At 35.0% G+C, this 12732-nt stretch overlaps 1 protein-coding gene across 1 annotated transcript; it reads right to left on the reverse strand.

The window, feature by feature from the left end:
• Window positions 1-9303: 9303 nt before the first annotated feature.
• On the reverse strand, window positions 9304-12515 carry LOC135076529 (uncharacterized). Its single transcript, XM_063970978.1, has 2 exons — window positions 12258-12515; window positions 9304-10371 (listed from the first exon to the last, which is right to left on the reverse strand). The coding sequence occupies exons 1-2, from the start codon at window positions 12438-12440 to the stop codon at window positions 10231-10233; spliced, it is 324 nt and encodes a 107-aa protein (XP_063827048.1). The 5' UTR covers window positions 12441-12515; the 3' UTR covers window positions 9304-10230.
• Between the last annotated feature and the right edge of the window lie 217 nt (window positions 12516-12732).

The raw sequence follows: 12732 nt of genomic DNA on the forward strand, positions 1-12732 counted from the left end.
GGGGAAAGAAGAAGGGGGTTGAATTTTGCAAAATCCCGTCTTAGTGAGCAGTTTCGTAATGAGTGAGTGAGTGAGTCAGTGACCTTTCGCTTTTATAAGAATAGATTTAGAACATCTGTTAGCAAAAACCAATCAATCCCATACCTAGATACCCCTCGCAATCAAACTCTATCAGTACCCGCAAAAGCCACGGGCTTAGTGGCGAAACAAACGGGCAAATTAGGCCTTCGCCCGACAGATCCTGATTGATGGATGAGGCCGCGGTCTTATGCAATTAGCTTCTCAACGAAATCCGTCCGTGCGTTGACTCCGGCTGGCAGATGGGGGCAGATCGCTCAATGGGGTAAGTGTACCCCGTTAATACGAAATTATGAAAAATGCTTTACAAAGAACTTTCAATTACTAGGTGAACCACATGAGTTTAACCTGCTGATGTACCAGATGACCTACTGTCTATTTTTATAACGTAACTTGGGGACGTTATGATGGATTTCGATTACGACATCGAAATAAACAGACTGTCATTGTTGCGCTTATGTTGTGTCTGAAGTGCACAGAGAGTGTACGAAGTAACGTTATAAAAATTGTGGTCCAAAATCAAGTTTTCTTTAATGGCAGATGCGTATATCCAACCAATGTCTTAAAAGTGCTTAGCCTAAACATAAGCGCGTGAATAGACGATTGTTCTTTGATCGGCAAAAGCAAGTAATAATAATTCACAACTATGCAACAGTAGCCATTGAATAATAACTCGTAACATGACCCAATACATGTATGATTAATCGTTGACCTGCATGGTGACTAAGCCAAGAAAGAAAATACTTTTAAACGAAGGCATTTGCGTTAAGTAAGGCGGCGTTTAATTTCATAACAAGGCGTTTGTTTCAAACAATCGCACGGTTCAGCGTTCGCCGATAGCACTGACTCAACAACGCTATGACTGGACTAAAAATATCTACAGGATTTAGGTTAATGACCACCATTCAATGCGATCACCCCTTCATAAAGTATCTTTCGACGGAAACTTCGGTCGTTTATTAAGTATCTAAAAAGTAGAAAGTTTCCCTTTTTATTCGGCCCTTAAAAAGTTTAGAACATTCTGTTTTTTCCTGGAATTCCCATTTCCATTTCAATTTATTGTCCCAAGTCCGTCTTAACTGTGTCTGTTTTAACTCTGTATTTATATTAATCAATTTATATTAACATAATACTTATTAGTTTAACAGTTAGTCATAAGTATTGTAACTATTTTTAAACGAAAGACAGACCTAATTTACAGAAGATCACACGGCGGCGTCGCATCAAAAAGAATTATATATTATTGTTATTATCTCGAAAAATTTATACTTCATATTACAATAACAATATGGCTCACATAATCCCGGAAAAATCTATCAGAAAACAAATTAGTATTTTTCATCCTGAATATCCCATTTCGTTTATTGACGATGTTAAGGAAAAATATCCATTACAGAAGCAATTTACTTTTACTGCGTTCGACTTAACCCCCGCGAAGTAACGGTAACATAGCTTTGAAAACTGGAAACTCTTTCGAATTTACCTTTATAGAATCGCGAAAGTATCTTTGCAAAGTTTTTGCTACATTTAATGTGATATTTCTGCGGTTGGGATAGAGGCGCTTTTTGAATGTTTGGTGACAAAAATAAGTGAGTTTGAGAAGTATTATTGGAAATTCCTGAACGTACAAAGCTTCGACGAGAAAGGTAGACAATAGTGAAGGCCGTGATTACTGGAACCAGGAAGGTTTTGGACGTGGGGACGTGAAAAGCTTTGGAACTAGGTGTCACATTTATAACTTTGAAATAGCGTCTGTTGTTGTAACAAGTTGTACTTTCATTCGTACATCTGTTGTTAAGGCGAGTTTTCTTCAAATCTTTTTAACTATAAAACGGTTCTAGGAACAGTTTAGAAATTAAAATAGTTTAAGCTATGTTATAAGTTTGTATGAATGAACAATGTGCGTCAAATATTTCATAATACTAAGCAATGAGGGTTTTCGCGATTGAAAAATCCGCCAGATGGCAATACGTAGACGCGAGGTCCAAATGCTGCGTGATTGGTGGCGAAAACCCTCATTAAAATCAAATAGTAGGTACCTATTTCATTAGTATGTCGTTCATAATTCATTTGTCATCCGATTTAAATGACTTCTAGAATATTAGGTGCTAAGCAATTGAAATGCGTATGAGTCACTTAAGAATCATATTTTATTTTTGAACCTGGACTGTTTTGCCTATGTTACTTTATAAGGTAAATGAATAAATTTTATAATAATACTTATATATAATAATTTTATAATTAACTTAAAATGACTTATAAACTAAAATTTAAAAATTACTAATGATAAAAGCTATTTACAAAATAAAAAATACTTCACCCCCAGCGCCGCACTCAGGAATGGTGCCCAAAAGGCTGGCAGCATTGCCACGTTGAATGGCCAGGCTAATTCTCTGACCAAAATAGCTGCCAGCCTTTTGATCACCGGTCACCTCGGTGAGCCTCTTTGCCAGTTCCTTATAAAAGGAACGAGCGCTTGGACCCCATGGTCCCATAGTCTCAACCCCAAACGGCACAAATATATACTCAACATCAAATAAACCGCACCTTCCGCGACGCGAACTTTAACGATTTTCTTCTGACACAATCATGGTGCCCCAACAATATTGGTGTTATTTGAAAGCCCAATAAATATCCTTAAAGAAAAACACATTTAATTTCTTTATAAATGATTAACATATACCATAAATGTGACTTGAAAAAATACCTCACTTTGGGCCCACCTATGGGATCAATTAGACCAATTTTTATGGTTATAAAACCAAATAATGATCTCACGTGTCCTCTTTAACAGATTGATAGCGATTAATCCCAACTTAACAGTTTTATACCCATAAAAGTTGGCTTTAGCGTAACTACCTATTTTTTGAAGAAGTGACTCTGGATCCTTCCCTAGATACATTTTTGGGGTAAAAACCTTTCATTTAATGAAATGAAGGTTAGAACTAGGCTTTTAAATGGTGCCAATATTGGTGGGAAGTGGGGATGCATACGTTTGAAAATGCTTGTCGAGGGAGGTGCGATTTATTTGATGTCGAGTGTATAACTCATTGAGAGCTGCATATTTGCGCCGCTTGGAGCACTCAGCCGAGGCCGCCGCCGCGCCTGCGGCAAGGGAGGTACCTCCTATATGAGACGGAGCAAGCGTATCCGCGCATGTTGCGTCCCACACAAGAGGACGTCCCTGCTTCCAGGGTATGAGCGTCATGCCGTCAGGTCTCTTGCCGTCGTCACGGAATATGCCATTAGGCTCTAAAACTGCTGGCACATTGACGGCGACAAGAGCTCTGCGGATGACGTCATTGATGCAGGCGTGTCGGGAGACTCGACCAGCGCTCATTTGGCATGAGAGGCCATGGTGTCCTAACTCACCGACGCGAGTACCGCAACGACAGCGATGGGGATGGTTTGTCTTGACGCCAAGTCTAAGGGAAATGGCAAGGGACAGTGTACTCCTGTCAAGCAGAGTCCCGATATTGACCGAAGGAAGAGCATGTAGCCAATAACCGGACTCTGCCTGAAAGACCGCTAGTAGGCGAGCACGCTCTGCAGCATTTTCGGAGGAAGCCAATAGATCACTCTGAAAACGCAAACAGAGCGGCTCGTCCTACTGCCTCTGAGACGATAGAGAGGTAGGTGGATCGGCTCCCGGGCATGCCCTAGTCCAAGCGTTTCTGGCCTCTGCGAGGTGAGCCAACTCCACTACCCCTAAAGAAGGGGATAGTAATTTATTAAAGAGTTCGGCTGTGCCATACGCAGAAGACAGAAAAGCTGGAAGGGCAATATGCGATATCTGACGTGTGCCTAGTCCTCCGAAACGCACAGGGAGAGAGGCCTGTTTCCAGGCGTTATCGCTAAATGCACAATTTAGAATTTTGGAGAGTGTCTCCCTGAGCGAACTATCAATGGTTGACAGTAGTCCTGGAAAAAGCCAAAAATGGGTACTACGTAAAAAATATATAAATTTTGGGGCGTATGCGCAAAAACGGATTAAATACAAAGCCATGTGAGGGTTTATCTTTAGCATATTTTCGGAGGACTGCTGAAATTTGGAAAGGACAATGACCAAAAATGTATGGAGTGTGGTCCAAATGTCCACCACTAACGAGACCTATGTAGTAAAATAGTCTACTAAATACTGATTCATTATAACCAAACCGCAATCAAAAATATGCTGTCAGTAAAAAGTTATGACTGAATGAAAAGTCTGTTTTTTACCTTTTCATCCAAAAAATGTTCTTGATATCATTCTATCCATTGCACATTTTGGACTAATCTACGCATGTTATGTCATGTCGCATGTGGCGCGGGGTTATAGATGAATTTTATTAAATATTATACTAGCTGTGCCTACGACTTTGTACGCGTGAAAATAGTTTGAATAATATTTCCCATTTTTACAACATTTGTCTTTACTGCTCCGCCCCTATTGGTTGTAGGGTGATGTTATTTATCCTAAAACCATCCTTGATAAATGGGCTATCCATAACAAAAAGAATTTTTCAAATCGGACCAGTAGTTCCTTAGATTAGCGCGTAAACTACTACAATTTTTCAAACAGTCATAACTTTTTACTGACAGCTTATTTTTTTTTCGTCCCATACTGAAAGTTAATCTCTATTTAATGGACTATAATCCAATATGGGTCTCGTTAGTGGTGGACATTTGGACCACTTTTGGTCATTGTCCTTTGTTCATAAATAAAAATCGGAATAGCCTCGTCAAAAATAGGGGAACCTAGAAGACGGAGTGACGTATTATTGAGAATTGTTGCAGTACGAATTATTATTTTGAGTTCCTCTTGTAAGCGACGAAAAACTGCACCCTGTTTAATTTTCTGTGGAAAAGTCTCCACAATTTACGAATCCAAAATTTCGCGCTTAATATTTTACACCGTTAATTAGTAATTTAAAATTCATAACCGGGCAGCATCTTTTCGCTCTTCACCCAGCAAGAACAAACTAGTAAAGTAGGAACATGCATAAAACAAAGTGTCAGTTATTACATTAATAACAAGGATGGCAAACCCTACCCTTTTTGTTTATCCCTGGGGCACCAGGCTTCCGGGTTGTTGTGATAAAAACACCGGTTTATACATCATACTTTTGACGAGGTTTTCCTGTTTCGAGATGAAAAGATATACGAGTAAAACGGCCAATTTGATAATATTTTTATTTTTCAGGATTAAGAGATACAATTTGAATTCTTAAAAAATTCGACCTATGAGTTGTGCCGCTCCATTTTTGTTTATTTTGCTACTTTTTACCTAACATAACTAAGTGCCCAAAAATTTTAAAAGATTGTTTATAGATATATCTATGAATGAAAATGTAACATGCCTTAAGTATTTCCCGTCGTCCCGTCCCATAGAATACCTAAACCGGGAAATTGTAGGGTGTTTTGGATACAATATGGATTTTAATTTAATTTATTTGTAATAGAAATAGGTTATTTTATTTGTAATACAAACAGTTTACAGTTAGGCTTAATCGAAAAGAAACAGCGTTTACCTAATAAATTACAATCTGGACCGTAGGTAAGCCTAAATTTGTACGAAGGGTGAAATATGCACTATATTTTCAGATTAATAATATAGTTTCTAAGAATTGTTCAGTTTATTCTTACCCTTATTGACACTAGGAAGCATCTGCTTTCACAAGTTCGTATTTGCACTGACCACAGTGGTTCCTGATTTATCGCGGGTTACGCCGCAAAACCACGGAACCACATCGTAAGCGTTTTGTACGAGCTCGTAGCCTACTTTTGTTTAATCTCGCTTTTTGTTACATTGATTTATGAGTTTTGGTTCTGTAGAACCATTGTTTACGATCGGCAAATAAAAGTTTTTCAATAGATGTTCTCAGTAGGTTTTCAGATTTATTTGTTTTATGATTTTTCCGGCAACTCTCTAATATTTTTGTAACTTTACCAAAGTCAAATGTAAGGGAACTTTTTAAAGAAATTGGGATTGGGAACTTTCTGGTTGTGAAGTTATTATTACATAACTACGATTAATAACTAGGATTAATAACTAGTACGCAAGTAAATATTACCTAGGAATGTGTATGGTGAGCGAACGGCGCAGTACTTGATTCTAATTTAAATGAAAATAACATTAAGCCCAAGCTAAGGTCGTTTTTTCTGGAACACATTTCATAGCGGAAATGCATTTGCCTAGTATGGTTACAACTTATACGAATATACTAACCTCTTGGTAAATCGGCTCGGCAGGGATGCCTATCTATAAAAATTGTAACTCTTATTTTGTTTTTTGTAGAACGCAACTGTTTGATTACTAATATAGACTGACCGCATCTAGCATTGCAAACAAACCTCAGTGGTTTATGCCAATGCAATAAATTGTAATAATGTTTAAGAACTTCCTTTGTAAAATGATAATAAATGAAAAAAAAAACCTGATATAAATTTTTGTTTTTCATGTCTTCTGTCAGAACGTTGGTGGAAGTCAACGCTACAAAATTTATTATTCAATTAACTATTATTATAACCTTTTGCCGTATTTAATTCTATCTACACACACTCACCAATCATATTTTAGCGAACAATAAAATAACTGTCGAAAGTTGACAATGTTAACCCATTTAAGTTTAATAACCTCTTTCTAATCTTCACCTTTGACAGCTCCAATTTCAAGATAGCATCAGAAAGACAAATTACCCGATCGCTAGTCCATAACGGTTTCTCGGATAATACAACAGCGGGTTTCAACACACGACGTTGTTTTCAAAGACCGACAGGCGTGAAATTAACTTTCAGAGGAAATCTGTTCGGGACTTCCCCGGAAAAATGCACGGACGACAATAGTCAGATACGATTATTTTGTTCAGACGCATCATGTGTTGGGTAGATGTTATTCCCCGGGATAAATTAATTTCATGTATTATCTGAGACGCGTCATGTATGTTACCTATTTGGTATTGTAGCTACATATTATAGTTACCCTGCGAAAATTAGTTTCATAATTTAAAACGTTTTTTTTATTAATCCTTCAAGCTCCGCGAATCTAGACACAATAGATAATCAATTGTTATGACATTAACCCTTAAATTGTTTTTGTCCGTTTTAAAGGACATGTCAAATAATTGCTTACAGAATCTAAATTAAAGCAATTTATCGACTTTCAAGAGATATTTTATAAAAAGCATGATATTTTATGTGAAACACGGGGCTGTAGTTCAATAAAAAGCCGCGAATTTTAAAAATAAAGACAGTTGAATGAATGCAACAGCAATGTCAAGTTTTCACTCTTGATAAATGTGGCAATACTGTAGGTATTACACTTGTTCCTGTGCTTTATTGATTGATTTTAGAATATTAACGAATAAAACTGACGGTTATTGCCAAAACTGTAAAAAAATATCGTTTTTTTTCCATTCATTTCAAGGTTACAAATGTTATGTCACTTAAAACGGACAATGCCATGTATCAGTAATAAATACTCATGTTGATTTTTAGACATTTTTACCCAATTTCCCCCTTTTAGGGGTTGAATTCTGAAATAACCTGAAACACGTGTTTATTCATTTATCGATAGGAATGTATCCTGTGAAGTTTCGAATTAAATAGTGTAACTAATTTTGTTTTGCCCTACAAACTTTGGACCCCCATTTCACCCCCTTAGGGGGTAATTTTGGAAAAATCCTTTCTGATAACACCCCTAGACCCTAAAAAGGAACCTACATGCCAAACTTTGTGTCTTTATACCCACCGGTTTGGGATTTATGTTGATAAATCAGGCAGTCACTTAATGATTTTATATAACAGGGTATTTTTTGATAAATTTATGTAAAATCAACAGTAAATAGTCCAGATGGATTGCAAAAGGCGCTGGATTAGCCAGAGGATGATTATCAGGGATTCCTGTATTGTTATTAAGAAAAGTTGTTTTACCTTTGTTTTTCTAAACTGGCAATGTCCGCCCTAAGTGACATGGTTGTAATGCTAAATAATTGGCAATGTCCGTTTTGAGTGACATGTCATAACTTCTATACTAATTGAAATTTTTTCAAAAAGTAAATATTTTTTTCTTAATCTATCAAAACAATACCTAAATCCCAAAGAAGAACGGTCACGCCCCATACAAAAAAAACCCAGACCCGACAGAAACGAGACATACCTCAGTTTTTTTGTCATGTCTTAATTAGTTAAATTATATATTTTTTATATTCGAAATCTATGTATAACACCAAAATATTACCCTTTGTTTTTGTTTAGGCGTTATACAAAAACTAATACAAAATGCTTATTTATCACCAAAATTGGTAAATGTATGTACCTAAATGTCTATTACAGCTGCTATGGAATGTATCTAGGTGACCTGGAGATACAACCGGATTATACAGGGTGGTTATACATATGGAACGATAAGTGATCTCACTCGATTATTTCTAAACTATACAAGATGCACCTGTAACGCCCCTGGGTCTGCGGGTGTCTATGGGCGACGGTAATCACTTACCATCAGGTGATCCGTTTGCTCGTTTGCCTCCTATCACATAAAAAAAAAAAAAAAAAAAGATATCGAAAAACTAGTTACTGATTCTGAAAGTGCTTCACGAGCTCTTTCAAATGGTACCAATAATAGGGTACAGATTATGGAAGCTGGTAACATTGAATTTTTGGATTTTGTAACTTATTATTTTTTCCACCCTGTATAATCCGGCTGTATCTCCAGGTCACCTAGATACATTCCATAGCAGCTGTAATAGACATTTAGGTACATACATTTACCAATTTTGGTGATAAATAGGCATTTTGTATTAGTTTTTGTATAACGCCTAAACAAAAACAAAGGGTAATATTTTGGTGTTATACATAGATTTCGAATATAAAAAATATATAATTTAACTAATTAAGACATGACAAAAAAACTGAGGTATGTCTCGTTTCTGTCGGGCCTGGGTCACAGATGACCGTTCTTCTTTGACCATTTTTGAAGAAAGGGTTCAATGAGTGCCAATTTAAGGGTTAATTAATGCCGTCTGGGACTCAATCGGTTAATGAATGTGGAACAGTGGAAGGATGCTATACTTATTTGGGACATATTATATACATTTTCTGAAAAGGGCCTATGAGTAGATATACTTAACAAATACTATGATTTTGTGGTGAAATTAGATTATAATTGAAATATTGTTGCCAAAGTTTAAATTAACGCTGTGTGAAATTGTCGAAAGATAGTGAAATTATATATACAAAATAAGATATTTAAACATCATTTTATTAAAAGTAGTATAAATTAAATAGACATAACAAGATTCTTTTATAATTAACATTAAATCACATTAATTACATAAACTAGCATTTCTACGATTATCACAATAAATTGTCCTTATGCTACATTTTATTAAACAAAAATCAGACCTATTAAGAATTCAAGATTGCATAAGTACAAATAATATTTATAGAGAGATACTTAACAGACCAAAATATTACGACATTCTATGATTCATAATTTACTGTAATTAGGTAACTTATCATTTAAAAAAATCCTACATATTTTATTATTTGATATAGTTACAATTAGAAGTTAAACATGTCTTATTACCATCTCGTTTTATACAATTAACTAAGTATGTTTTGCTACAAAACTTATGACATTTAAACTTTGGTTATTTATCTACTCATATACTAAATATTATAAAAATAAACAATATTTGTTTTTGTTCAGGTAGGTTCTTAATTTTTTTTTGATATCATGAACCGTTCAAATGGTATCATTTTTATTAATTAAAGGCAATAAACATCAAGTAACAGGTACTTATTTTACGACTAATCACTTTAAAAATTAGTTCTTATAAATATGTTACTTAAGCTCCTTTATTTACTTATGTTCTTCTAATTTGTAGGTAAATGAATATGGAATTGAGATATAAGTATGCATTGTTACTATGTTAGCTAGGTACTTTTAAGACTTTAGTACACTTTTTTAAACAGGGGGTACAAAGTTTCAAAACATTATTATGATACATTAAACAAAAAGCAAATGTTTTTGAATTTGGAATTATAGTGTTCCAAATTCAAACCACGTTCGATTTTTAATTTTACTATCAGGGTCTCAGATGTCATATTACTTTTTGTTAGTGGCTGACAGTCACTTGTCAACCACTGACAATAACCGTTAATCATCTGTTATACGTATATTTCGACTTCGAAGTTCAGCGGGTGGTGTCTTTGGCTCTTCATTCTGACTGTGACGTGTGAGTAGCCCACACCGCCATCGGTGATATTGGCGCTGGCATGAGAAAAGTCGTTGTCTATTGCTGCTATGCCCTGGAACAAAAAGTCGAGTCTATTAGATTCGATGAAAAGAGGGATTTTTGTTTTAATAATAGCAATAGGTAGTCGCTTAAAAATTATCACAGTGTGTAATTAACGCTCTTTTGGCGTTTTTGATAATGGCACTACTTATAGGAGGTATAACTTATACGATGATGTGAAACCATTTCTATGTGAATGCTATTTTTATTTCTAGACAGAGATACATCGATGGTTTGGTGGTATCATTTTCAGTTTCAAGATTTTTTTAAAATGTTGCGCCCTGTATCTTAACATACGATTTTTGCAATATCAATCTAGAGTTAAAAAATTTAAATAATCCAATGTATCCAAATTTTGACACCGATAACAGAAATGTGGAACACAAATTGAAATTTATTTAACGATTTTGTCGAAACCAGAGCTGATTACGTAAGTTGTCAGTTAATTACATCCAATGATTTAATGATCTGACATGACATGACTATAGATAGATATATTTACGTCATGTTATCACATAGAGTTCCTTGTTAGCACAATTATCTAATGAAGTAAGTTTATTATTGCAAAACATACTTATGTATTTATTCCGAGGTCAATCATGATGGTTCGTGAATTAGATTTTAATATTGATAACGGTGTCTATTTGCAAAACTAGGAGTCGAACTAGACACACATTAATTAATCGGCAGGCACTTAATATTGAAATCCTTTTTTTGTTTAATTATTATCAGCACTTCTTTTTTATGTCGAAAAAATATGAGTAGGTGTTTGTTCTGCATTCTTAATTGTTTGTTTAGTGTTCGTTTTAAACCTACATAAAATATTGGATGTACTAACTACTCACACAATACATTACATAGTAAGTATATTATTATTATGTATACTGCACATAAATGAACATACATTTATTTGTATACCTACTTATTATGGTTTACACCGAGCACGTCCGTGACTTCGATCACGTGAGCTCACCATTATCATTATAACTTATTTATTGTATTCTGATATATTTTTGTCTTCTTCAATAGACATTCAGTTTTTTTTTTTGTTTAAAGAGTCACGAACATCTAGCTATCAACCTTCCCAAACTTTGTCTCTTAAAATAATTTCATGAAACCTAGGTAAATCATCAGATATTCATCATATACTTAGTTAAATAAAGATGTGTAATATAATAGAATTTAATACTGGGAACAAGAAGCTAGTTAGTGCGTAACAACGTTGATTAAAGAAACTCAAACAGTTGTATAAATAAAGTTTTAGTAGGTATCTTAATGAAAAATGATTCATATTAAGCAAATAAGTAATTTACTATCATAATGGCCACAATGCCGATCAGCATCTACTACAAAAATAAATCATGAATAGGTACTTATAAAACCTAAATGTTTGAAAGTAAAAAGGATAATAACACGTTTCAAGGTTAGGTCGAGTGTTTGTTTAGCAGTAATTTATAAGAACCACTTTTGTTTTCCATGAAATGATCAAGAAAATAAGTAAGTAAAGGAACCGGTTTTACACATTCTTATCAAAATGTACTCCAACGTAAACTTAACATTGAAGCAGTGCACTTTGAAGGTGGAATGCAAATTTATTTCTTGCTTGTTAAGAATCCACTGCTAAGTATAGACCGGCTGATAAAAGCAAGATTTATTATGGAATTTTTCAGCACAATTTTTTCATATTTTGTAGTTATCAATATTTTGAACTGTGACAAAATTTTAAATAAAGATCATCTTGTAATTCGTTAAAAATATATAATTTTGCTATCAGAATTCTATGTGAATTTAAAATATTATCACGAAGTTATAATATCTGAAAGTTATTGTACAAAAGTGTATTTATTCGGCAGTTTTCGAAAAAAACCTACAGGAAAATTCTAGAAACACTGGAATTACCTTTATAATTCGTTTCTCTGGATCCGTGTAAGTCATCGTTTTAATCCTCTTCTTGAAGGGTATCGCGAAGTCCTTGATCCTCTGATGGAAGACCATCTTCTTGTGCACTGTGTCTCCAACGATCATGTCGTAGCCTGCACACACACACAGACAAGTTAACACTGCCAGCAACACAGCACGCATTTCCAAGCCGAACTCATTTCACATATTGCACAAAACTTGACTCGACCAGCGGAGACCGACGAATGTGGCTCCGAATGACGATAACCTCACGATAACGTCACTAGCAACTTCTCGTTTACACAAACCGACTAAAATGCAATATTAACGAGCTAAATAGTATCCGCTAATGGTTTTCGCGATTGTAGTTCGAGACAGTCTTCGAAAGGTCGTAATTTGTTTGTTTTCGCGCCTCAATGGGACAATGGGTACACACAAACATTTGTTATCATAACTAAAATCATATTTTGGTTCG

Source organism: Ostrinia nubilalis, chromosome 12 (genome assembly GCF_963855985.1).
Source record: "Ostrinia nubilalis chromosome 12, ilOstNubi1.1, whole genome shotgun sequence".
Lineage (NCBI taxonomy): Eukaryota > Metazoa > Arthropoda > Insecta > Lepidoptera > Crambidae > Ostrinia > Ostrinia nubilalis.

Bases quoted from the DNA above. Each gene is read 5' to 3' on its own strand.
- LOC135076529 (XM_063970978.1), bottom strand. From the start codon at position 12,440: ATGCGTGCTGTGTTGCTGGCAGTGTTAACTTGTCTGTGTGTGTGTGCA. The intron at 10,372-12,257 runs GTAATTCCAGTG...TTTTTGTTCCAG, and splicing joins CAGAGAAACGAATTATAAAG to GGCATAGCAGCAATAGACAA.